The sequence below is a fragment of the Nicotiana tabacum genome, chromosome 14 (assembly GCF_000715075.1).
Source record: "Nicotiana tabacum cultivar K326 chromosome 14, ASM71507v2, whole genome shotgun sequence".
In the NCBI taxonomy this organism is placed as follows: Eukaryota; Viridiplantae; Streptophyta; class Magnoliopsida; order Solanales; family Solanaceae; genus Nicotiana; species Nicotiana tabacum.
The window spans coordinates 69,621,411-69,649,063 of NC_134093.1; the positions used below are offsets into that span (position 1 = coordinate 69,621,411).

Consider the following 27,653-nt stretch of genomic DNA (forward strand, 5'->3'; position numbering starts at 1 on the left):
TGAATAACCAAATTTAGTGGTAACGCAGCTGACCTCGTACACAAGAGGTGCAAGGTCCTACTCCCACAGGGGTTCCAGTTCCACAAGAATACTAGTAATTCTCTCTGGTACTGCAAGTTCAATTAAACTAATCCCAAATGTACTTTCTAAAACTACTTTTGGTACAAATTGCCAACCTAAAACTAGATTAATTTTTTGGTACTAAAGCATAAATTCATTTGCAGAGACTCCTATCATGCTTGAAAATGTAGGCTGACTCTCGCATCGCAGAAATATGGAGTATATGTTGCTTCTCTATGAGATGTAAGGTTTGGACTGATAATTTTTCTTCTTGTTGTGAAAGACATGATGGACATTTGTTGTTGCTTATTCCCAAGTAAAAGTATCAGATCACCAATCCAAGCTTATACTTCTTGAAATATAAAGTTTGTCAATGTATTCGATGATTGGAAGCGAAGCATCAATGTATCTTCTCATTTCTCTCTCTGCTGAATCATCTGAGACATTAGCAACAACAAGTAATTGATGAGGGAAACTTGAAACATTATTGGCTAGTATAAAGCCTTAATTATTGACAACACATAACCATAAATCTTTCCAGTTCAACAGAGAATGGCCTTAATTCAGTCCAAGTTGAGAAAGCAGTTACAGTTGAATCCACAAGAGCTCCCTATTGATTAGTTACATATTTCTCTGATTGCTCAGTCATCTCATGCTTGGCAACACAACAATTATGTTGGTCATCAAAGTACCATTTCCTACCCTTGCACTCTTTTAACTGTTGACAAACTAGTATACCAAATCCTAATGTCAGATCCCAAATCTTTATTTCCACAGCTAAATCAACAACTTGTCTAATGGCAGAGGGAGAGCAGAAAGTAAAGTTACCGGTCTCATTTAGCTTCATCAGAAGTTGGTCCCTTGTTGGAAGAGCACACATACCAGCAGAGACAGCAGTTCTGACAGCCCATGTATGATAGGGTGCACAAACTTTTGCATACGCCATTGAAGCAGCTTCTTTCAGGGAATCGTCACTAAAGAGAAAACATAAGGTTTAGAGAGCTTATTTAATACAAGGGAAAAGGCATAAAATCCCCCCTCAAACTATCACCATATTTCCAACTACACACTTATTCTTCAAAGGGGTCCTAACTCCTAATACCCCTTGAATTATTCTAAACTAGTATACATGCTCGCGCTTCGCGCGGTATATGAAAAAAGTAAAATATAGTTTCATGTAATATCATAATTTTTATTTAAAAAATCAATCTGTACTAAGTAAACTTTTTCATGTGTTTCTACCACCATATGTGAAATTTATCAGCAGAATATGTAAAATTGAGTAAAAGAAATAAAAAATTTTAAAAAAAATTAAGGAGAGAAAAATATAATGTAAAGAATAGGTCAACAGGGATGTACACTTGAGATGCCTCCCTCCCGTTTGTTAATCTTCTTAGTATGAATTGTTGACACTTATGTTTCATAAGATTGATATGTAATTTTCATTTCTCTAAAAAAAATTGTAAAAAGGAAAGGAAATATTAATGGGTAAAGGAGAAAAAGAAAAAGATCAATCAAATAAATTTTGTTCTCTAAGGCATTTTCATTTTCTATTCTTTCCATTCTTTTGTATATCTCCGGCCTATTTTCTCACTGTTCTAATCTTCGCAGGCGCCAATCCAAAATTCCCAACTCTGTCACAATTATGTTAAGAGTGCATTTGTGTGTGTGGTTTTGTTAGCTCAATTTGATTGTTAGGTATAACTCTAAACTAAAAACATATCAAATCTCAATAATTTAGTGTTTCTCTCAGCAAATATTGGGATTTAGGGCAAAACAACAAATTATTCACGAAATGAACAAATAATTATATCGGAAGAAATAAAGACATAAATGAGTAACTGTATTAAAATGCGTGAAAAGGTGAAAAGATAAGAATGGAAAGGTCATATATGCGGCTCTAATAAACAGAAGCTCAAAGAATATGGCCAGTTAACAGTCATTTATTAGCGTACATTTTTCTTAGTCGCGACAAAAAGAGGTAATAGCAAGGAGTAAACTTGATGCTTAAAATATTATACTACTATTTTAGAAGCTCATAGATTGTTACTACACTTATATTAGCAAACAAATATATCAATGAAAAAAGGATACAATCCTCTGTTAGCCAATGAGTATAACTTCTCATGCCTTCCCCTCCTTGAACCGAACATATAAAGAGTTGTAAAAGTTAGACGTGACATATAGATAATACTTATCTCAAACATGTATACATTCTTAAATGTGTAAACACTTATCATAGGATGTAACCGTAAATGGTCGCTTTGCTCATTATATTATGAAATTTAAAGATAGCTCCTCGCTGGCAAGCTATTCTGGATGAATTACCGACATATTGCATCGCTTGAGATTTATTATTATAAAAAGATTGTCAGAACATGAGATGAATCACCATTGTAGAACATTAAGAAAATAAAATAGATGACTATGTAACAACGTACACAATTATTCATAAACGAAAATCAGTAGAGAATAAAAAAAATAAATTCTTCAATGTAATTCTACTCTGACATATGATCATATAATATATAAATATCCCTCATACTTGGAATACAAAAAAAGTTCCAGAAGATCTTGCTAGTTACCATTAATCATATCATATGGATATATGCTCCACAAGAAGAATTTAGTTAGATGAAGAAAAGGGGAAAATACTTGAAAGGTGATCTTGTAACAGAACCCATTGACCAATTAATTTCACTTGAGGAATCTAAAGAGGCAATTCCTGGGACGGTGAAGTAAAAGGAGACAGAAAAAAGATGGGTAAATGATGGTGGGAAGTGAAGTTTAGAAGATAAAAGTTCATGTGAAATATGTTACAAAAGACATTCAAAGTGTAATTATTTAAATCCCGGAAAAGTTGTGACCGATTAGAAATGGTGGAAAAAGAAAGCGAGGCGTTTGAAAAGTTATAACCAAAAGAATACATTTGTTCGATCAGTTCTTTTGAAATGCCAGAAAAGATATAGTGGCTTAATAAAAGAATAAGGAAAATAAGGAGAAAAGTCAAAAATCTAAGAAAAAAGGTAAATGGTAATTCTAGCTTAATAGATGTGCCATGTCAGCACCTCTTGGCCCTCCTTTATAGATATATATATAGATTGGAATATATACCCCGTTAAGTGTTGAGATGGCCAAGAGAGTGTATTTCACTCTCTTAAAGAGAGTGAGAAGCAAAAAGAATTGTTAAAATATTAATTTTCCTAATTTTTAAATTTTTTATTTTTTTTCTTTTCTTTTTCTTTTTCTTTTTCTTGTTTTCTCTTCTATTTCAACATCTCGCCTCCTCCAACACTATCAGAAGTTTCCACCCATCTTCCACCACTTAATCGGACTTCTTTGACTCAGTTTGCTGATGTAAACTCCGAATTGCCACCACCTTCTCTCCACAAAGGCATAATACCATCTTTCAGTCATAAACTCTAGTTTTCCATCCTCACATTTATTTTTTTCGCCGAAACATAATCAGATTTCAATCAGGAATTTTATCCATCGTCATCGTCGAAAGACCACCCATTCTGCCACCATCTCTCTAACTCCTTTTTGTCATTAGATATTCTCTTTTCATGAAAATCATACCATTTTCTAACTCTTCCCTTGTCACAAAAATCTTACTATTTTCCAGCTATCGAAGAGTTTCACTAAACCCCAAATCCAATGATGTAAAAAAGAAAGTACTCCATTAACGTTTGAAAAAAAATCAATTAAATAAAGGGAAAAAAAGAGAAAAAGAAAGTAAGTAGAACAGAATAGAGAAAAAAAAAGATAGTGCTAAGCAAAGAAGAACCGGTATGGATTTCTGATTATATATGGACAGAGACGGCAAGTACCATTTGCTGCAAAAGGAAGTTAAAAGAAGAAAAGGAAAAAGGACAAAAAGGAAAAGAAAAAAGGGAAAAACATAAGAAATTAAAAACAATAATATTACGTGGCACAGTGCGTGCAAATCACCACCTAATATAAATTTGGGTGTAGTTTTTCAAAGTGGTACATATTTCACTTTAAAATAGTTCAAGGAGGTATTAAGACCCCATTGAAGAATAAATGTGTAATTGGAAATATGGTGATAGTTTGAGAGGGATCTTATGCCTTTTAATTCCCTTAGAATAATATAAAGGAAAATGGATTAAAGGTGACCGATAAGCTTCAGGATGAAACAAACATTTAGAGAGAAATGAATGTAGTCTCTAGAGAGAAATTAAAATCACATAAACATTTAGAGAGAAATGAATGTAATCTCTAGAGAGAAATTTAAATCACATCGTCTACCTGAAAAGATCAGACTCAACATTCTCAATATCTATGCACATCTCTAATAAACAAATTTGTACAAGGCCATTATTTACTTCTCACTTGGCAAATATCTATTTACTTTTTGGACAATATAAAAAAAATCTTCATAACGATGCGAGGATCGTCATCTACTTAATCCACAAGTGACAGTATTTCGTCAGACCTCTGTTGTACTTCTTGAAAGCCAAAGTTAATTCACACATAAAGTGAAAACCCCAAGATACAATAAAATTAGGAGTAACTCAATTGTTGGAATTTCTCTTTCTACTTTCTCTAATTTCTTCTTAATCTCATCTCATTCACAAATTAAAACAAATCTAGAAGAAAAGTGTTAAAATATTGCGTGGCATTTAGTGTTGAAATGTGAAAATAATAAACTTGTATTTTATTTGTTCACATTTATTTACATTTGTCTACATTAGGTCATGAATTAGAATATTAAGTTAGTACATGTATTGGAGTATGAACACATTGATGTACATTGGAAGAAACAATATCTAGAGGTATTATCCAGGTACTTTGAAATATGTAAGGTGTGGACATGATTAGTGTGCTTACATGTACTCTAGGATAGTTACATGAAGGACTTTTTCTATAAATAGTCATGTATTCCTAGCCATTTGGATCAAGTCAAGTTGAATAGAAATCATCATTTCCTCTACTTTCTTTTTTGTGAGTTTTGAATATTCTTTTGTGTTGTCTTGCTCTCCCAAATTTTCTAAAATTGTGGTATGAGAGCCGGTGTATTTGAGAGACAATCAAACTTGGAGAGAAAATGATAAATAGTAATGGAACTACGTTTCAAGTTCCTATTCTCACAATAGAGAACTATGAAAATTGGTGTATACGGATGAAGGCCTTGCTTGGTTCCTGTGATGTTTGGGAGCCGGTGGATGTCGGAGGTGATGGAGCGGAAGATGATGCTGATTTTAAAAAGAAATATCAAAAGGCGTTCACTCTCATCCATCAATGTTTGGATGATAAGATGTTTGAGAAGGTTGCAAATACAACCACCTAAAAGCAAGCATGGGAGATTCTTCAAACTTCCTTTAAAGGTTTGGATAAAGTGAAAAGAGTTCTTCTCCAAAATTTAAGATGAGAGTTTGAATCATTGCATATGAAGAAATCCGAATCCATTTCGGATTATATCTCAAGAGTTTTGACTGTTGTCAATCAAATGAAGAGATATGGTGAAGACTTGAGTAATGGTAGGGTCGCTGCAAAAATACTACGATCCCTTGATTCAAAATTTAATTATATTATTGTGGCTATTGAAGAGTCCAAAGAATTGTAAATCATTACCATTGAAGGACTCACGGTTTCTTTACAAGCAAATGAAGAAAAGTTGAAGAAACCGAAAGAAAAATCGGTTGAACAACCGTTGCAAGCAAAACTTTCTTTCAAGGAGAAAGATGAAAGGCGTGGGTCGCAACAAAGAGGTCGTGGACGTGGAAAAGATCGTGGTGGAAAAAAAAAAGGTAGTAGCCAACTACCAAATAAAGAAAATAAGAGCCAAGACTCTAATCAAAGAAGAAGCCGTGGAAGAGGTAGAGGATGGAGGCAAAATCAAGGAAGGTGTGATAAGTCTTATTGAATGTTATACTTGTCATAAATTTGGTTATTTTTTCTGGGAATGTAAAACTAATGTAGAGGAAAAAATTAATTTTGTGGAGAGCAAAAATGAAGATGGAGATGGCACTTTACTTCTCGCTTGCAAAGGAGAAGAAAGTGTAGAGAGAAATTAATGGTACCTTGACTCTGGTGCAAGTAGCCATATTTGTGGAAGAAAAATTTATTTGTGGAGCTTGAAGAATTGAATGGTAAAAATATCACTTTTGGAGACTCTTCGCGGGTTAAAATCAAAGGAAAAGATACGATTTTAATTCGCTTGAAATACGGTAGTCACCAATTAATATTTAATGTTTTATATGTACTGGAGATGAAAAGTAATATTTTGTGTTTGGAACAATTTTTTGGAGAAAAATTATGATATTAATTTGAAAGATAAAAAGTTATTCATGAGAGATAAAAATGAGAGATTGTTAGCCAAAGTTCCTACGACTAATAATAAAATATTTATTTTGAACCTTCAATGTGATGTTCCAAGGTATTTGCTTTCATGTGACAAAGATTCATCTTGGGTTTGGCATATGAGATTTGGTCATGTGAATTTGTTAGTCTAAGGCTGATGAAAAAGAAAGCATGGTTAATGGATTGCCAACTATTGATCATCCGCGCTAATTTTGAGAAGGATGTCTCTTTGGAAAGCAAGCAAGAAAAAGCTTTCCTAAAGAGCCTTTGACTAGAGCCCGATGCCCATTGGAGTTGATTCACATGGATGTGTGCGGACCAATGAAGCATCTTCACTTGGTAAAAGTAATTATTTTCTACTTTTCATTGATTAGTTTTCTAGAAAAACTTGGGTGTATTTTTTGAAAGTGAAATCGGAGGTGTTTGATACTTTCAAAAGAATTTAAGAGCATGGTAGAGAAACAAAGTGGCTATCAAGTTAAGCCATTGCCGTCCGATAATGACGGAGAATTCACTTCAAATGAATTCAAGGTAATTCGTAAAAATAGCAGAATTCATCACTTTTTGACTGTTCCAAGATCCCCACAATAAAAGAGCATCGTGGAAAGAAAGAACCGGACTATTCTCAACATGGCACGGATTATGTTAAAAAGCAAAAATATGCCAAAGGAGTTTTGGGATGAAGCAGTTTCTTGTGTAGTGTATTTGTCAAATTGGTGTCACACCAAGAGTATTCGTGACAAAACACCTCAAGAGGCTTGGAGTGGTTTCAAGCCAAACGTTGCTCATTTGTAAGTTTTTGGGATCATTGCCTATGCACATGTGCCGGTTGAGAAGAGGTCCAAGCTTGATGATAAAAGTGAGAGGTATGTTTTCATTGGATATGATCAAAGTTCTAAAGGTTATAAATTATATAACCCAATAAATGGCAAGATCACCATAAGAAGAGATGTTGAGTTTGATGAAGGTAATGCTTGGGAATAAAAAACTAAAGAGCAAGATTACTCTTTTAGTCCTTTATTTGATGAAGATGATGATGATGAAGTTGCGGGGAAGCCTATCACACTACCTTCAACACCTCCAGTATAAGTTCAAGAAGAAGATTAGTCAAGTTCAAACTCTTCAAGTGAAGTGCCTTAGAAAACTAAAAGTTTTCGTGAGTTGAATGAAAATACGGAAGTGGTGAGAAAATATTTATATGATTTGACTCACTTTTATTTATTGGTAGATAGTCAGCCTTTAACTTATGAAGATGCTGCCCAAAATGCCAAATGGATGAAGAAATCAAGGCAATCAAGAAGAATGATACTTGGGAATTAGCCACACTTCCAAAAGGCAAAAGTACCATTGGTGTCAAACGGGTGTACAAGTTGAAGAAAAATTTCAAAGGAAAGGTGGAAAGGGACAAAATAAGATTGGTTGCCAAAGGATAGAAGCAAAAGGCCGGTATCGACTATGATGAAGTATTTGCACCGGTTGCTCGTTTGGAAATAATTTATTTTATTATTTTTTTGGCAGCTCAAAATCAATGAAAAATACATCAAATGGATGTGAACTCGGCTTTCTTCAACAGTCTTTTGGAGGAAGAGGTTTACATTGATCAACCTTTGGGCTACAAGGTTGAAGGACACAAAAATAAAGTGTTGAAATTGAAGAAAGCTCTTTATGGCTTGAAGCAAGCACCATAGGCTTGGAATAGTAGAATTGATAAATATTTTCAAGCAAATAATTTTTCAAAGTGTCCACATGAACATGCACTTTATGCCAAGATTGCTAAAAATGGTGACATCTTACTTATTTGCTTGTATGTAGATGATTTGATCTTTACAGGAAATAATCCAAAGATGTTTGAAGAATTCAAGGAAGCTATGGCAAGAGAGTTTGAGATAACGGACATTGGCTTAATATCCTACTATCTTGGAATCAAAGTGCAACAAAGGAAGGATGTCATTTTTATTTCTCACGAAGAATATGCAAAGGAAATTCTCAAAAATTTTGAGATGGAGAATTGTAATCCCGTGAGCACCCCATTGAATGTGAAGTTAAAGTGTCCAAGCATGGAGATGGAGAAAATATGAATCCCAAACTTTTCAAGAGTCTTGTTGGGAGCTTAAGATACCTGACATGTACAAGATCAGATATTTTTTTGGTGTTGGACTTGTGAGTCGCTTTATGGAAGAGCCTACTACCTCCTATTTGAAGGTAGCCAAAAGAATACTTCGGTACATCAAAGGTACACTTGATTATGGAATATTTTATTCATCTTCCAAAGACTCCAAGTTTGTTGGATATTGTGACAATGATTGGGCTGGTGATATTGATAATCGAAAGAGCAAACTGGTTTTGTTTTCTTTCTTGGAAATTTCACATTTACATAGAATTCTAAGAAACAACCAATTATGACTTTGTCAACTTGTGAAGCAGAGTATGTAGCAGGTTGTTCTTGTGTTTGTCATGAAATTTGGTTAAGGAGATTGTTGGAGGAACTTCACCTATCTCAGAAAGGTGCAACAAATATTTTTGTTGACAACAAATAAGCTATTGAACTAGCCAAGAATTCGGCATTTCATGAAAGGAGCAAGCATATTGTAATGACCGACCGGTCGTTTTGAATATTTTAGTCCCGATTCCCTAAATTATACTTCCTTTATGCTATATTGTGGTTATGTAACTTTCTGGGGTGGTTGGTTTTGGTTTCGGGTGAGGTTCGGAGTGAAATGGAAAACATAGTCCCTAAGTTGGAAGGTTAAGTCGTAGGAGTTGACCGTAGTTTGACTTGTATGAAGATGACTCCGGAATAGAGTTTTGATTGTTCTGATAGCTCCATATAGTGATTTTAGTCTTAAGAGTGTGTCCAGATATTGATTTAGAGGTCCATAGGTTGTTTCGGCGTGTTTTAGCAAAAGTTGAAAAGTTGGAGGTTTTTGAAAAGTTTGACCAGGAGTTGACTTTATTGATATCGGGGTCGGAATCTAATTTTGGAAGTTGGAATAGGTCCATAATATCATTTATACTTGTGTGCAAAATTTGAGGTCAATCGGAGTTGTTTTGGTATGATTCAGCATCAGTTTCGAAATTCGGAAGTTCATAATTTCTTAGGCTTGAATTTGGGTTGCGATTCGTAGGATTTATGTTATCCTCGAGTTGGTCCGTTATATGTTTTGAACCTAGTTGGTATATTCAGATAGGGTCCCGTCAGCCCGGGGTGTGATTCGGATCGAATCCGAAACAATTTGGACTTGCTGAATTTTTCTGAGGGTTGGCAGCTTCTGGTGTCTTCGCGCCTGCGGAGGGATTGGCCGCAGGTGCGGGCTAGAAAACACGAGCACTTGGTCACTGATGTAGAGCTGGGTATGCCCAGTTGGGGGCGCAGGAGCAAAAAATGTTTCGCAGAAGCGGCTTCGCTTCTGCGATGGTAAGAAATGCAGGGGCGACAGTGGTCACAGGTGCCACACTTTTCATCGCAGGTGCGCACGCACAGGTGCGTCCCTTTGCTTTTTTAAGCGAAGAGTGAGGAGTAAGTCATGGCCTCACCTACGATTGAAATTCCGTAGGTGCGGAGTCGCAGATGCGGCAGTACGGTCGAAGGTGCGACTTAACTAGGCAGAAAAGGGGAAAATTTGAGGGTTTGATTCATAATTCATTTTGGGACTTAGATAGATCAGTTTGAGGCAACATTTTGAGGGATTTTCAAAGAGACCTTTGGGGTATGGAATTCTAACTTCTTTTTGATTAATTCATATGAATCTATTGATAATTTCATCATTTAATTAGTGCTTTGGAGTTGAAAATTATGAAAAATTGGTAGAAACTCCTTAGGCTAAATTTTGAGTTTTGAAGGGCGAATTGAGGTCGGATTTGAATAATTCTTGTATAGTTGGACTCAATATCGAATGAGTGTTCTGATTTTATAATTTTGGTCAGATTCCAAGATACGGGCCCGGGTTGACTTTTTGGGGCGATTTTTCAATTCTTTGCAAAGATCGTAATTTCATTGTTTAAATTAGTTTCATATAGTTATATTTATTGTATGAAATTATTTGGCTAGATTCGAGCTGTTCAGAGTTTGAAAATCGAGGAAAAGGCCTTCTAGTTAATTGATTTAGCGTGGTTTGAGGTAAGTGACTTGTCTAGCCTTGTGTGAGGAAAATTCCCCTAAGGATTTGGTGTTGTTGTGGGCTAAATGATGAAATTTCCTGTTGTTAGCTATGTAGTTTCCTTTCATGCTTTAATTGAGTTACTTAACATGTTATAACCATCATATTTAGTCTAATTTCACATATCTACTTGTCTTATCTCTTATTTGTAAATTGTCCTACATGTTTAGTTGAAATACTTGTTTCCTTCATTTCGTATTCATTATTTAACTGTTGAATTATTTACTTGAAATTGCTATTCTTGGAATATCTTGCTGATGAATTTGGTATTGAGTTGCTAAGATCGTGGTTCCTATTGAGGCAAAGTGTAAGTTGTGAAATATCATTTTATTGAGTTATTCTCCGGTTGTTATTGTTGACACTTTGTGTACATTTTGGTTGAGACGTGGGCTCCTTATTGTGAAATCCTGTTATTGTTTGGCTTTTTTGGGAAGTTGTGATATTGGGCACTTGAAGTGCGAATTGTGATACGTTGTGATATTGATACGCATTCGGTGGTATAAGGTCTGGGTGTTGAAATGCATGCGGTGATATAAGGTGGGCTTGATACGTGTGGCTAGTAGGGAAACTACTAAAAGCCATGCGGTGTGATAAGGTAGGCTAAAACGCGAGATGCTATTTCGGAAAAAATAATTTTCAAAACAAAATGTAAAGGCTCCCGCGGTGATATAAGAAAAGACTGTGAGTTACTTTTATGATTTGGTACTACGAGGCGGTACGTCGGTAGTGGCCCTTGTTGATCTTTCTCTATTTGTTGTATTTGTTTTGGTTGTTTTGTTTCCTTAATGTGTAAATCCTTGTTTTCTTCCGTGTTGCATTACTGCCTTGATTCTGTGTTATTAAATTCTGGTAACTTTCCTTATTGTTTCATTTCCATTGTTATTATTAGTATATTATTATATCTTTCATCTCGTTTCTTATTATCTCCAGTAGGGCCTTGACCTGACCTCGTCACTACTCTACCGAGGTTAGGCTTGGCACTTACTAGGTACCGTTGTGGTGTACTCATATTATGCTTCTGCATATCTTTTTGTGCAGATCCAGGTACATCTTATCAGTCCCGGCACTAGTGCACTCAGTTTGCATTTGGAGACTTCAAGGTACACCTTCCTTCGTCCGTAGGCCTCAGAGTCCCTTCTATCCCTTTTTATATTTTCCTTATTAGACAAAATTGTATAGGAATGATTTGGCATTGTCATAGAGCTTGTGACATGTATTACGTCGGGTTTTGGGCTATTGTATACACTTTGAGCTGTAGAAATTTCCCTTTATATATATGTTGTTGAGTTTTGATATTTTTTATTATTGTTTTCATTCACTTCCGGATGTTTTTTAGGCATAGGCTTACCTAGTCTTAGAGACTAGGTGCCGTCACGACATCATATGGCGAGAAATTTGGGATCGTGACAAGTTGGTATCAGAGCTCTAGGTTCATAGGTGTTATGAGTCACAAGCACGTTTAGTAGAGTCTCGCGGATCGGTACGGAGATGTCTGTACTTATCTTTGGGAGGCTATGGAACTGTTAGGAAAAAGCTTCACTTTCTTTGATTCCTTATCGTGCGAAATTGTTGACTCGGTATTCTAAATCTCTGTCTTTCTATTCTCTTACATATGGTGAGGACACGTACAGCCGGATCAGATGACCAGACACCCGTACCCTCTACTAGAACTGCGAGAGGACGGGGTCGGGGTAGAGGCAGAGGACGTCCATGTGGTGCTGCTAGAGCACCTGTACATGCTGCTACAGAGGAGCCACCAGTAGACCCAGTTGGAGAGCAGGAACCTGAGATGCCTGTTACTGCCCCAGCACTCCAGGAGACTTTTGCCCAGTTTATGAGCATGTTCGGAACTTTAGCTCAGGCAAGGTTGATCCTACTTGCTCCTGCCACATCTCAGGCTTGGGGAGGAGCACAAACGCCTCCCGCCCGTACCCCAGAGCAGCAGGTCCAGGTTGACCAGGTTCTAGAGTTTATACCAGTATAGCTGGTCGCTCCAGTTCAGCCCGAGGTGTAAGGCCCCGTAAACCTTTTCCAAGGGATTCTAGTTTTGTGGTGGCGAGGTTGGGTAATGAGTACGGATGTAGTAGTTCTCTCCGCGGTACGGACTTTTAGGGTTGAAGAATGCATCGAGGTGCTGGTGGAAATTCTTTTGCTGAAGGGCCAGTTATGCGGTCAGATTAGCGACCGCAGATCCATTATGGGGGCCACATACCCGTTGCAGAGTTGGGCAGAAGAATGGTTAAATTTTGAAGGTCGTTTTACGGTCCATTCTGCGGTCCGCACATCCATCGCAGATTTTGTATGAAGAATGTTGTTGGTGATTATGCGGTCCGTTCTGCGGCCGCATAAGTGATCTGCGAACCGCAGACCTGTCCAGACCATCCAATCTTGGGGCATCACTTTCGCGGTCCATTTTGCAGACCGCATATCTGTTCTGTGGTCAATTCTGCGTCTGCAGACCTGAGTTCGGAGGGTCCATTTTCCCTGTTTTATAACCCGACCCTATTTTAATAAATAGCCTTCGGGACTTATTTTGGGGCAATTATCTGATGATTTTAGAGAAAGGTAAGAGCATTTTAGAGAGAGAAGGAGGAAACCTAACATTCTAATCACATATTCTTGCACCAATCTTCAAGAATCAACGAAGTCAATCACTAGATTATCATCAATCCAGGTAAGTTCCTGTCATATACCACCCATGCAAGTTATTTTAGGGTCTAAGTATATTGTGGGATTGGAATTAGGCCATGCATATGCCAATAGATTGTAGTATGTGGGGTTAATAAACCATTTTCGGTAGTTCTTGTTGAAATTGGTTGAGGGAGGAAGGGATTACCATTCTAGGGTTGCATAGTCTATCTTGCATGCTAGGTGGTTGACAAAATTATTAGGGGAGTTACACCATGGGAATCCTTCTAATTATTAACCGATTTTCGCTATCTTCTTATAGATTGTTATTGCTAAAAGTGTGGGGCGTTGTAGTAACTTAAGAAAAGCTCAAACAAGGTATGTTGGCTAAACTTCTCTTTTAGAATCGGATTCCATAATGTCCCCATAAGTTTAAAGTGTGGTTGGACTAAGTTCCTAGTTCCCCATGTTCCGAGTTATTCCTTATAGATTTTACTATTTCGAGTAAGCTTGTGTTGAAAGATGTGTACTAGAAATGTGTATCGAATGCTCATATCGTATTGTGCTCTCCTTCGGGAATGTATTCAAATGTGACCAATGTGTCGGAATATTATGATTTCAATCATGTTTTATTGCAAGTTATTATGCCAAGTTGTGGAAGAAAACTCAATGTGCTAAGACTCTTATTGTTCATATACATATCAAATCTCGATTTTCAAGTATCCTTATTGTTGATAAACTATATATATATATATATATATATATATATATATATATATATATATATATATATTCCAAGTATCCTTATTGTTGATAAACTATGACTATGTTCGGAAGTGGAAGAATTAAGAGTGAGGTATAAAATGTGGCCATGGTTGTTGTAACTAGAGCACTTGAATCAAATTCGTGTTTCAATCGTAAATTACCATGCTCTCCTTTATAAGCAATTCCAATGTGACCCGAGTTCTTACCTACTCACAAGCTGAAATTGAGTATTTCCCTTTTGGAAAAAAGTATTTCAAAAATAAATGGTGTACCGCTCATTTATGATTTTAACGTGTGTTTCTGCTGCTGGTTAGTTTTTCCCATTCTTTTGGAAGAAACCTATTGTGTCTAAAGTTTCCATCACTAATGAACTTGATGTTATGAATTCCGGAATATTTAATATGTTGATGTTTGTGATAATAATCCTTGTAAGTAAAGAAACGATAGTGTGGAATATGAGATACGGCCACCGTGCCATGAATGAAAAATCATAAGTATGGCCAAGAGAGCCAAGGAAATAATGATGTTGTGAATGGTTGAAAGTACTAATGAAGGTATTTATGCTCTGAAAGATAATGAGGTGAATATAGCATATGTTTGTACTTTTGTTTCCCTTGTGTGCAAAACAAAAATATTTTTGGGAGTATCATTAGCCAATCGAGGAAGGGTGGGTCGTAAGGCCCACACCCGAAACTATACGTGGCGGTGTAGGAGTGGATTGTGATTATTCCCCTTATTTGGGATGAGATTGAAATATTGATGTGATTGTGATTATTCCCCTTAATTGGGATGATATTATTCATAGCCATGGATTTAATGTTGACTCACACGGCATATGTGGGGAGACGACCTAGTCGGTCAGGTGTTGATCGGATGCCATGTTGTGCACATGGTGGTACTACTCTTGGTAACACCTTGTTTCGTATCACATGTCAAACCACATTGTTCGTGGGGAGATGGCCTAGCCGATCGGGCGTGATCAGACTTCGTGCTAAAAATACGGTGGTATACACACACACACACACACACACACACACACACACACACACACACACACACACACACACACACACACACACACACACACACATATATATATATATATATATATATATATATATATATATATTATTTTCATATTTTGAAAGTTGTTATGTTTTAACTGGGCATTTGGATATTGTTAATTGTGACTTGCTGTTTCTATGGTTTTCCCTTTCTTATATTGGAATTCTATTTTGAAAGTGGATATATAGCTTTACATACTAGTACTATTCCATATGTACTAACGTCCCTTTTGCCGGGAGGCGCTGCATCTTCAATGGATGCAAGTGGTTCGTCAGCGGGAAGTTTTGATCCTCGTTAGCAGTTACTCTCTATTCAACAGATTTTGGTGAGCCCTACTCTGTTCCAGGTTTCATGTCATTTGATGTTATACTTTATGTTTTGAGGTATAGCCGGGGCCTTGTCGCCGACACTTCCATTCTTCTCTTCTATTGTACTTAGAGGCTCCGTAGACAGGTTGCGGGTGGTGTTTGATGTTGGGAATTAAACTAGTAAGTGTTGGTATTTGGCAAACATGTTTTTCATCATATTTATAAACTTGTAATATTTTGGAAATCATAAATGAATATCCTTTAGTAATGGAAAAAGATTGTGGAACACTTGACTCTTCTCATGTCTATCACTTGCACTGATTCTTATATTGTTAATGGCAAGGTTGGGTACACGGCATCTAGTAGGCTTGCTTAACCGAGGTATCTCGGTTAAGTGTCGGTCGCGCTCCCCGAGGTAGGGGAGTGACACCAGGTTAGGGCAGCAGCTTCTGAGGGGGAGCAACTCAGTCTCGAGAGGTAAAAGAAGTACCACCCTCCTACTTTCAGTGGCTTGGCATCACAAGATGCCCAGGGTTTTCCTGAGGAGAGCCATTGTATCCTCCGTACTATGGATATTGCAGAGTCTAGTGGTTGCTTTCACTACGTTCCAGCTTAAGGGAGCGGCTTATCAGTGGTGGCGAGCATATGAGTTGGGTAGTCCGGCGGAGGCAGCTTCACTCACTTCGACTCAGTTCTCAGATATGTTCTTGAGGGAGTTTGTTCCCTAGAGTCTCATAGATGCATGGCGCGTAGATTTTGAGAAGTTACGCCAGGGTTCAATGACCGTATCGGAATATGCGGTCCGGTTTAGTGATTTATCCAGACATGCACCAACCTTGGTTACTACTGGTAGAGAGCGAGTCCGTCGATTTATCAAGGGGCTCAACCCTGGTATCAGATTTAGCATGGCTCAAGAGTTGGAGATGGACATTGCATACTATCTGGTAGTAGTGATCGCTAGGAGTTTGGAGGGTATATGAACCCGGGAGAGAGAGGAGAGTAAGGCCAAGAGGCGTCAAGATTCTGGCACATACAGTGGTGCTCGTGCCCCAGTTGCAACTCGTCATGGTAGGGGCTTTGTGAGTCGCCCTGTTCATTCAGCACTTACAGCTTCCAGAGGTATTCTATCCACTCCTAGGCCATATGCTCCCTATTATGCACCGCCATTGTCTAGTGCACCTCCTGCACGGGGTGCTTTAAGTGGTCAGTCCAGCCGATCAGGCCCGAGTCAGTCACATCAGTCGCGTCTTCTGAGAGCTTGTTTTGAGTGTGGTGACACTCGTCACATGGTGAGGTATTTGCCTTAGACTCAGGATGGGTGCACCTCCAAAGACTACTTAGGCTCCGCGTATTCCACCGGGTCCTCAGGCTTCTCAGGCTGTGGTTACCGCACCTATTGCCACTCCACCTGCGCAGCCATCTAGAGGTGGGGGTCGGGCAGGTAGAGGTCACCCTAGAGGGGGAGGACATGCCAGATATTATGCTCTTCCTGCTAGGAAGAAGGCAGTTGCATCCTACTCAGACATCACAGGTGTTGTTCTGGTCTATCATAGAGTTGCATCAGTCTTATTTGATCCACGCTTCACTTATTCCTATGTGTCATCTTACTTTGCTCCATACTTGAGTGTATCCCGTGATTCTTTGAGTTCACCTGTCTATCTGTCCACACCTGTGGGAGATTCCCTTATTGTTGACCGTGTGTATCAGTCGTGTTTAGTTGTTCTTAGTGGTTTTGAGACAAGAGCCAATCTATTATTGCTCAGTATGGTAGATTTTGATGTTATTTTGGGCATGGACAGGTTGTCGTCCTATCATGCTATTTGATAAGTAAGACCAAGATGGTGACGTTGGCTATGCCAGGTTTACCACGGCTAGAGTGGAGAGGTACTCTAGATTATGTTCCTATCAGGGTTATATCGTTTCTAAAGGCTCAGCGGATGGTTGAGAAGGGATGTGATGCGTATCTAGCATATGTGAGAGATGTCAGTGTTGATACTCCTGCCATTGAGTTAGTTCCGATAGTGAGGGATTATCTAGATGTATTCCCCGTGAATCTTCCAGGTATGCTGCCCGAAGGGATATCAATTTTGGTATTGATTTGTTACCGGGCACTTAGCCTATTTCTATTCCTCCATATCGTATGGCCCCACCAGAGTTGAAAGAGTTAAAGGAGCTGTTGCAAAAGTTGCTTGATAAGGGTTTCATTCGGCCCAGTGTATCACCTTGGGGTGCTCCGGTCTTGTTTGTAAAGAAGAAGGATGGTTCTATGCGCATGTACATTGATTATCGCCAGTTGAACAAGGTTACAGTGAAGAACATGTATCCATTGCCATGTATTGATGACCTATTTGATCAGCTATAGGGTGTCAGAGTTTTCTCAAAGATTGACTTGCATTCAGGCTATCATCAGTTGAAGATTTAGGAGCCAGATATCCCGAAGACTGCCTTCAGAACTCGATATGGTCATTACGAGTTCCTTGTGATGTCTTTTAACTCATTCCTCATTATGTTTATTGACGACATTTTGGTATACTCCCATAGCCGAGAGGATCATGAGCAGCACCTGAGGACCATGCTCCAGACCTTGAGAGAAAGGGAGTTGTATGCAAAATTTCTAAAGTGTGAATTCTGGCTTGATTCGATGGCATTTTTGGGTCATGTAGTGTCGAGTGAGGGGATCAAGGTAGATCCGAAGAAGATTAAAGTAGTGCATAGTTGGACCAGACCGTCTTCAACTACTGAGATCCAGAGTTTTCTTGAGTTGGCAGGGTATTACAGTTGATTCGTAGAGGGTTTCTCTTCTATTGCTGCACCTATGACCAGATTGACCCAGAAGGGTGCTCCGTTCAGGTGGACTGAGGAGTGTGAGGAGAGCTTTCAAAAGCTCAAGACAACTTTGACTATAGCTTAGTGTTGGTGTTGCCTTCAGGTTCGGGTTCTTATACTGTGTACTGTGATGCGTCGCTTATCGGTCTCGACGCGGTGTTGATGCAGGATAGTAGGGTGATTATCTATGCGTCTAGACAGCTGAAGGTGCACGAGAAGAACTATCCTGTCCATGACCTTGAATTAGGAGCTATTGTTCATGCCTTAAAGATTTGGCAACACTATTTGTACGATGTCCCTTGTGATATCTATACAGATCACCGGAGTCTACAATATCTGTTCAAATAGAAGAATCTTAATCTGCGGCAGCGGAGGTGGTTAGGGTTGCTTAAGGACTTTGACATCACCATTCTGTACCGTACCAGGAAGGCCAATATGGTGGCCGATGCCTTGAGTCGCAAGGCGGAGAGCTTGTGTAGCTTAGCACATCTACCTGTAGCAGAGAGGCCATTAGCCTTGGTTGTTTAGACCTTGGCCAACCAGTTTGTTAGATTGGATATTTCTGAGACGAGTCGAGTTCAAACTTGTGTTGTTTCCCGGTCTTCTTTTTATGATCATATCAGAGAGCGTCAGTATGATGACCCCCATCTGCTTGCCCTCAAGGACATAGTTTAGCACGGCGATGCCAAGGAGGTCATCCTTGGGGATGACGGTGTATTACGGATGCGGGGCAGGATATGTGTGCCCAATGTAGATGGCTAGCGTGAGTTGATTCTCTAGGAGGCTCACAGTTTGTGATACTCCATTCATCCGGGTGCTGCCAAGATGTATCAGGACTTGAGGCAGCACTATTGGTGGAGGCAGATGAAGAAGGACATAGTGGAATATGTAGCTCGGTGCCTAAACTGTCAGCAGGTGAAGTATGAGCATCAGCAGCCAGGTGGATTGCTTTAGAGGCTAGAGATTCCTGAGTGGAAATGAGAGCAGATCACTATGGATTTTGTTGTTGGGCTCCCATGGACTCGGAGGAAGTTCGATGCTGTATGGGTGATTGTGGATAGATTGACCAAGTCAGCTCATTTTATTCCAGTGGTGACTACTTATTCTTCAGAGCAGCTGGCTCTGGTCTACATTTATGAGATTGTCAGGCTTTATAGCATGCAGATATCCATCATCTCTATCCGGGGTATGCAGTTTACAGCGCGGTTCTGGAGGGCCGTACAACATGAGTTAGGCATGCGGGTGGAGTTGAGTACAACGTTTCACCCTCAGACGGATGGACAGTCTGAGTGCACTATTCAAATATTGGAGGATATGCTTCGTGCGTGTGTGATGGAGTTCGGAGATTCTTGGGATCAGTTCTTGCCTCTTGCGGAGTTTGCCTACAACAACAGTTACCAGTCGAGCATTCAGATGGCTCCGTATGAGGCTTTGTATGGTAGGCGGTTCCGGTCTCCGGTGGGTTGGTTCGAGCCGGGTGAGGCTAGGCTATTGGGTACAGACTTGGTTGAGGATGCTTTGGAAAAGGTTAAGTTGATTCAAGATCGACTTCGTACAGCCCAATCCAAATAGAATAATTATGTGGATCAGAAGGTTCGCGACATTGCATTCATGGTTGGGGAGCGGGTCTTGCTCCGGGTTTCGCCCATGAAGGGTGTTATGAGGTTCGGGAAGAAGGTCAAGCTGAGCCCTAGGTATATCGGACCCTTAGAGATTCTTGAGAGGATTGGAGAGGTGGGCTTAGATACTTGCACTACCACTCAGTCTAGCTGCAGCTCATCTAGTATTCTATGTTTCTATGCTCCGGAAGTATCACGGCAATCCGTCTCATGTGTTAGATTTCAGCTCAGTCCAGTTGGACAAGGATTTGTCTTATGTTAAGGAGCCGGTGGCCATTTGGACATGCAGATTTGAAAGTTGAGGTCGAAAAACATTTCTTTAGTGAAGGTTCAGTAGAGGGGTCAGCCAGTCGAGGAGGCGACTTGGGAGATCGAGCATGATATGCGTAGCCGTTATCCTCATCTTTTCACCACTTCAGGTATGTCTCTATACTCGTTCGAGTACGAACGTTTGTTTTAGGAGGTGGACCATGTAACGATCCAGCCGGTCATTTTGAGTATTCTAGTTTTCCCCTAAATTATGCTTCCTCTATGCTATATTGTGATTATGTAACTTGCTGGGGTGGTTGGTTTTGGTTTCAGTTGAGGTTCGGAGTGAAATGGGACACATAGTCCCTAAGTTGGAAGGTTAAGTCGTAGGAGTTGACCGTAATTTGACTTGTGTGAAGATGACTCTGGAATAGAGTTTTGATGGTTTTGATAGCTCTGTATGGTAATTTTAGGCTTAGGAGCGTGTCCGTATGTTGATTTGGAGGTCCGTAGGTCGTTTCGGCAATTTTTGGCAAAAGTTGGAGGATTTTGAAAAGTTTGACCGGGAGTTGACTTTATTGATATTGGGATCAGAATCTGATTACGGTAGTTGGAATAGGTCCGTAATGTCATTTATGACTTGTATGCAAAATTTGAGTTCAATCGGAGTAGTTTTGGTATGATTCGGCACCGATTTCAGAATTCGAAAGTTCATAATTTCTTAAGCTTGAATTTGGAATGTGATTCCTAGGATTTATGTTATTTGATGTGATTTTTGGCCTCGAGTAGGTCCGTTATGTATTTTGGAACTAGTTGGTATATTCAGATGGGGTCCCGGAGGTTCCGGGTGTGATTCAGATCGAATTTGGAACAATTTGGACTTGCTGAATTTTGCTGAAGGTTGGCAGCTTCTGCTATCTTCGCACCTGCGGAGAGATTGGACGCAGGTGTGGGCTCGCAAAAGCGAGCACTTGGTTGCAGATGCGGAGCTGGGCATGCCCAGTTGGGGGCGCTGGAGCGAAAAATGTTCCGCAGAACCGGCTTCGCTTCTGCGATGGTGAAAAACGCAGGGGTGACAGTGGTCGCATGTGCGACACTTTTCGTCGCAGGCGCGCACACGCAGGTGCGGTCCTTTGCTCACAAAAGAGGAGAGTGAGGAGTAAGTCATGGCCGCACATGCGATGGAAATTCTACAGATGCGGCAGTAAGGTCGCAAATGCGTCTTAACTGGGCAGAAAAGGGAAAAATTCGAGGGTTTGATTCATAATTCATTTTGGGACTTAGAGAGCTCAGTTTGAGGTGAAATTTGGAGGGATTTTCAGAGAGAACTATGGGGTAAGGAATTCTAACTCGTTTTTGATTAATTCACACGAATATATTGATAATTTCATCATTTAATTATTGCTTTTGAGTTGGAAATTAGGAAAAATTGGTAGAAACTTCTTAGGCTAATTTTTTGAGTTTTGAAAGGCGAATTGAGGTCGAATTTGAATAATTCATGTATGGTTAGACTCAATATCGAATAGGTATTTAGATTTTTTAATTTTGTTTGGGTTTCGATACGCGGGTCCGGATTGACCGTTTGGGACGATTTTTCAATGCATTGCAAAGATCGTAATTTCATTGTTTACATTAGTTTCTTATAGTTATATTTATAGTATGAAATTATTTTGGCTAGATTCGAGCCGTTCGGAGTTGAAAAATCGAGGGAATGACCTTCTATTTGACTGATTTAGCGTGGTTTGAGGTAAGTGAGTTGTCTAACCTTGTGTGAGGGAAATTCTCCTTAGAATTTAGTATTATTGTGATAATTGTGATATGTGAAAGCTGTGTATGTAAGGTGACTAGTGCGTACACGGGCTAAAGAAATTTCCGGTTGTTAGCTATGTAGTTTCCTTTCATGCTTTAATTGAGTTACTTAACATGTTATGGACATCATATTTAGTCTAATTTCACATGTCTACTTGTCTTATCCCTTATTTGCAAATTGTCCTACATGTTTAGTTGAAATACTTGTTTTTTTATTCCGTATTCATTATTTAACTGTTGAATTCTTTACTTGAAATTGTATTCTTGGAATAGCTTGATGTTGAATTTGGTATTGAGTTGCAAAGGCCGTGGTTCCTATTAAAGCAAAGTGTAAGTTGTGAAATATCATTTTATTGAGTTACTCTCCGGTTGTTATTGTTGAGACTTTATGTACATTATGGTTGAGCCGTGGGCTCCTTATTATAAAATTCTATTATTATTTGGCTTTTCTGGAAAGTTGTGATATTGGGCACTTGAGGTGCGAATTGTGATACGTTGTGATATTGATACGCATGCGGTGGTATAAGGTCTGGGTGTTGAAACGCATGCGGTGAGATAAGGTGGGCTCGATACGCGTGGCTAGTAGGAGAACTACTAGAAGCCATGCAGTGTGATAAGATGGGCTAAAACGTATGCTATTTCGGGAAAAATAATTTTTAAAACTAAATGTAAAGGCTCCCGCGGTGATATAAGAAAAGACTGTGAGTTACTTTTATGATTTGGGACTACGAGGCGGTACCTCGGTAGTGGCCCTTGTTGATATTTCTCTATTTGCTGTATTTGTTTTGGTTATTTTGTTTCCTTAAGGTGTAAATCCTTGTTTCCTTACGTGTTGTATTACTGCCTTGATTCTGTGTTGTTAATTTCTGGTAAATTTCCTTACTGTTTCATTTCCATTCTCATTATCAGTATATCATTATATCTTTCGTCTCATTTTTTATTATCTCCAGTAGGGCCTTGACCTGACATCGTCACTACTCTACCGAGGTTAGGCTTGCACTTATTGGGTACCGTTGTGGTATACTCATACTACGCTTTTGTACATCTTTTTGTGCAAATCTAGGTACATCTTATCAGTTCCGACACTAGTGCGCTGAGCTTGCATTTGGAGACTTCAAGGTACACCTGCCCGCGTCCGTAAGACTCGGAGTCCCCTTCTATCCCTTTTTTATATTTTCCTTATTAGACACAGTTGTATATGAATGATTTGGCATTGTCATAGAGCTTGTGACTTGTATTACGCCGGGTTTTGGGCTATTGTATATACTTTGAGCTGTAGAGATTTTCCTTTATATATATGTTGTTGAGATTTTAGATTATTGTTTTCATTCAGTTTCGCATGTTTGTTAGGCTTACCTAGTCTTAGAGACTAGGTGGCATCACGACATCCTACGGTGGAAAATTTGGGATCGTGACACATATTGATACTAGGTATCACTTTATTAGAGATTGCATATCTAATAAAGTTATGGAGCTTGAGCACGTGAAGTCACAAGACCAAAGTGCAGATATTTTCACCAAGCCGTTGAAGATTGAGCTTTTTCAAAAGCTAAGGAAGGCTCTTGGAGTGATGAAACAAGTTTAAAGGGCGATGTTGAAATGTGAAAATAATAAACTTGTTTTTCATTTGTTCACATTTGTTTACATTTGTCTACATTAGTTCATGAACTAGAATATTAAGTTAGTATATGTATTAGAGTATGAATACATTGATGTAAATTGGAAGATACAATGTTTAGAGGTGTCATCCATGTACTTTGGAATATGTGAGGTGTGGACATGATTAGTAAAAATTCTAGATCCGCATCTGTCTGAATCCAGCTCTACTGTTATGCATAAGTATGCTGTTGAATTTGAAACAATGGTAAATCCATCTTCTTCTTCTTCTTTTCTAGTAAGAATTGAGTGCATAAACTAGTGTAAAAGTAAATAAAAACAATAATTGGACATATTCCATAAAATAAGAACAAACTGAAAGGAAAAGAAAAGACAACACACAACTGGATTATGCCAAAATTTATGCAAAAGCAAGAGGAATATCATTTCTATAAAAAGAAGGTAAAATACGTACTAGGTTGAAAGAAAATTCTGAAACAAGGCTCTGATCAGGTCTAGACCCTGGCGAACTCTGCGCAAATTGCGGGAAAGGCTTCCTGGTGTTCTAACTGTATCGCTTCTAACATCAGAATCAAGGATACTGTTCAAACTTCCAAATACTTCTGATGCTTCTGCAAGATCACGTACCTGAAAGTGACATTCATGCTTAAACAAAAAGGTATGGTGGATCGATACTGGTATATACCAGAACGAAAAAGTTACATAGAATGAATTAAGGAAAACTACCAGAAGAAAACAAAATCTCATACTGCATAAAAGGAATGTAATCGCCTAATGGTGGTGAGAAACTGTCCCAACAACAAATTAATCAATTTACTACGACTCATTTCCTAATTAGTTGAGGTCCGACTATATAAATCCTTTCTACTCCATCTATTATGCTATATTCAGGTCCATTTATTCCAAGACTAAACAATTTTGTTTTCTTTTAAGGTAATTTAGGGCTCTCTAAAACTAGAGGTTCTCTTAACGTCACATATATCCTTTAACAAGAAGCATTTTAACATATTATTGAACCTCTACAACGAGAAGACCCGAAAAGAGTAGTAATAGCTTAGTCATGGCTCTTCAATGGCATAAAGCTTGAATAAACTTATTGTGTAAAAGACCAAAAAGGATGCAACTGATTTATGAACTCATGGCTTTAAGCCTTTGAAAATAATGTTCATGCACTAGGCAGCGAACAAGTTAACTGTCAAACAATATGCTTAAGAAGAACGTAATCCGAGATCAGGCCAAAACCAAAGGTCTTGGGTGAAAAGGGGGAGCTAGGAAGGGATTTGAAAATCAATTCATCTTTGAGCAGTGAGGGAAATAATTGTTAAGTAAGATAGAAAAGAAAATACTTTCAGCAAAAAGGCATCAACACCAGAAAACAGAGCAGAACCATTTTGAATCTTTTGATGATAGCTACAAGCAAAAGTAAGTCCGCATAGTCAAGGGTAGAAGCGTAGAGCAAAGTTAGTTGAATGCTTTAAAGACAACAGACTTGTAGCTAGTGGTGGCAAAATATTAAAAGAAAACAGTTATTCACCTGTATTATCCACTAAAAATGGGTTGGATAATGAACTTTTTGAAAACGGGTCAAATATGGATAAGAATCATATTATCCATTTAGAAAATAGATAACAACTAAATAAATAATGAGTTTAACTTTTGTATTTATAAAGCCTCAAATTGGAGTTCCTCAAGTTTGGGAGACTAAGAATTCTCCCAAAAATGATCATATTCAAGAAGTCATGGATAATATTGATATCCATATTATCCTTCGGTTAACCAATTTTTTATCCGTATTAAATATGAGTCAGGTCAGATAATTTATCCGTTTTTGCATTAATCGTTTTCGACCCGACCCATATCCAACCCGTTCGTTTGCCACCCCTACTTGTAGCAATGCCTATAAATTTATGTCATTAGATCTGCTACATGGAGTAAAATATCAAAAGAGCAAGATCAGCTTGTTATGACTTTGTTTTGTTAGTACATTCTGAATAGTATTAAGATGACTATGGTCACAATGCGATATACACTTGAGGGGTACGTTATCATACTTCTCTCCTGTGAGTTTCTACCAACCAATCACCATTCTCAACTTCCAATCAGCTGACAAATTAATGTAATCTTTGCCAAATTCATTAAGAACTACAGGCGCAGATAGATCCTACTTGTGGAGTAGTTGCGCATTTGTCTTTATATCTCAAATGAGAGTAAAATTTTCATATGAATTAGATATCACGGTATGTACACTTACATCAAGATGTTTTGCACAATGCCTCCACAATTTTCCTGGAATATTTTTATCGGAAAAAGAACATTTTATTTTATTTAAGTTAACATCTTAGAAATATAACTAATCATCCAATAATTGCTTCCTGAAAACTGAAGAGAATTAAGTTGACCTGTTAGACTCGAGACACGAGCAGTGTAGAATAAAGTTCGAACTACGTAACAGTCAAAGATATCCCTTTCAGAATAGCCATGACATGGGGCCATTACTATGACTAGCACAAGAATAAGTTGATATTCTATACTGTTCCTCTCTAATGTTTAATCTCTCACAAAAATAACTATGTTCTTCATACCGAATAAATTCCAGTGTTGTTACAAAAATCAACAAATCCAAACTACTGGTTTTATTTGTAGCTCGTGACCACTAATTTTCTTAGAGCAGCTTCATACAATTTTCTTTCTAGTCTAAAAGGTGGAGTAATAACCCTGAAAACCAAGGTTTATGTCCAAAAATAGGTGACACCAGATGAATTCTTCCATCTGTCTAAGTATGTGAACATAATTACCCAATATATGTGCTACTAGGAAGAAGCATATACACAACGGATCAGTTAAGGTGCGCATGAGCTGGCTGCGACAACATTGTTATCAATTATTCTAAAAGGCTAACAAGAGAGGAGGTATTCCTAGTTTTCTCTTATTTATCGGGTTCACCATCACAAACATTTTTGCTTTCATGCCGTAGGGTTCTTAACAATATTTATGTTCTGAAAGAGACCCAGAAAAATAAACATAAATGCAACAGAGCAATATATCATAATATATTTGGCTTTTCTTTTGCAATCTCTCAGGGAAGTTATGGCATATTCCACATTTGATTTAAAAATTATTATAGTCAGACCGCTCAGGTAGAATGCCAATTCTCATTACAGTGTGATGTAAAATCTAGGTCTTAAGCATTTATGGTGTTGAATAAAACATGAGCATATAAACATTACCACTGGATAACTATCGTGGAGCCAGTCCAAGGGATACCATTTAGTTTTCAATCTGCTAAAAGACTCCTCTTATTTTCTTTATGATGTTTTAAGGGGAAAATGAAATAAACATCCTCGGAAATAGAAGATATGCAAATTCCTTTAAATTGATTTCTTAACAGTTTATTCCTAGTTTCGCTATATTGTAATCCAACAAATTTTATGTCATATTTGTATCTAAATAATAGCCCCAATATTCTAGCATGTCTCAATAATACATCTCCACAACCTATTTGGGATTCTCGAAACGACCTAGGTTCCATACTAACTCATCCTCTTTTTTCTTTTCGAAATGTGACAAACAATGGGTGAAAATTTAGAAGAAGGAAAGTGAGAAGAACTAACTTTGGAGACATATTCAAGCTCTGCAAATTTAAAAGCGATCCCAAGGCATCCAAACAGGACAGAAACAAGGGAACAAGCATCACAAAAAGGCTTCAGCCTAAGATCATCGTAGCCGTTTGACTTTAAGCATGATGAAAGCTCCTCAAATGCCTCAGCTATTGCAGATAAAGGTGTCCCTGTCCCTGCATCCTCAAAACCATCATCCTCATCCATCGGAATTCTTGTAATCCTTGTGCTGCCTGCTTTCTTTGTCTCCCTTCACAATTAAGAACATGGTTTCATTTTCCAAAAATAAACATTTATCTTAATGGGAAGTAAAAAAAAAAGATAGAAAGAAAGAACGAATCAGATATTCAAGATTTTGTTTTCGGTGTATCCACTGATAAAACGGAAGCATGCGTACTTTTCTCTGCAATGTTGCCTCTTGTCTCTTCTTTTGAAAAGGGAGTAGAATTGGAGGGCCATTTTTCTTGGCTCTGCGAAGATTGCGGTTAGTCCTCTAAACAACACTCACTATTTTATTACTCCTATCTATCTTGTATATGCACTCAATACTTATAATATATAGATTAAATCTAAAGAAATCACAGATCCTGGAAGGTAGCGAAGGTTTGC

The 27,653-nt window shown here is 38.3% G+C and overlaps 1 protein-coding gene across 1 annotated transcript; it reads right to left on the minus strand.

Annotated features, from left to right (window-relative positions):
• LOC107805101 (ACD11 homolog protein-like) lies at positions 1–27,625 on the minus strand. Its single transcript, XM_016629087.2, has 5 exons — positions 27,442–27,625; positions 27,039–27,294; positions 23,882–24,054; positions 889–1,034; positions 1–497 (listed from the first exon to the last, which is right to left on the minus strand). The coding sequence occupies exons 1-5, from the start codon at positions 27,501–27,503 to the stop codon at positions 391–393; spliced, it is 744 nt and encodes a 247-aa protein (XP_016484573.1). The 5' UTR covers positions 27,504–27,625; the 3' UTR covers positions 1–390.
• Positions 27,626–27,653: the final 28 nt, after the last annotated feature.

Coding starts and splice junctions, on each gene's coding strand:
- LOC107805101 (XM_016629087.2), bottom strand. CDS start 27,503: ATGGCCCTCCAATTCTACTCCCTTTTCAAAAGAAGAGACAAGAGGCAA. Junction 1,035..23,881: donor CAGAATTTTCTTTCAACCTA/GTACGTATTTTA, acceptor TTTTCTCTTTAG/TGACGATTCCCTGAAAGAAG. Junction 498..888: donor GATGAAGCTAAATGAGACCG/GTAACTTTACTT, acceptor CTAATGTCTCAG/ATGATTCAGCAGAGAGAGAA.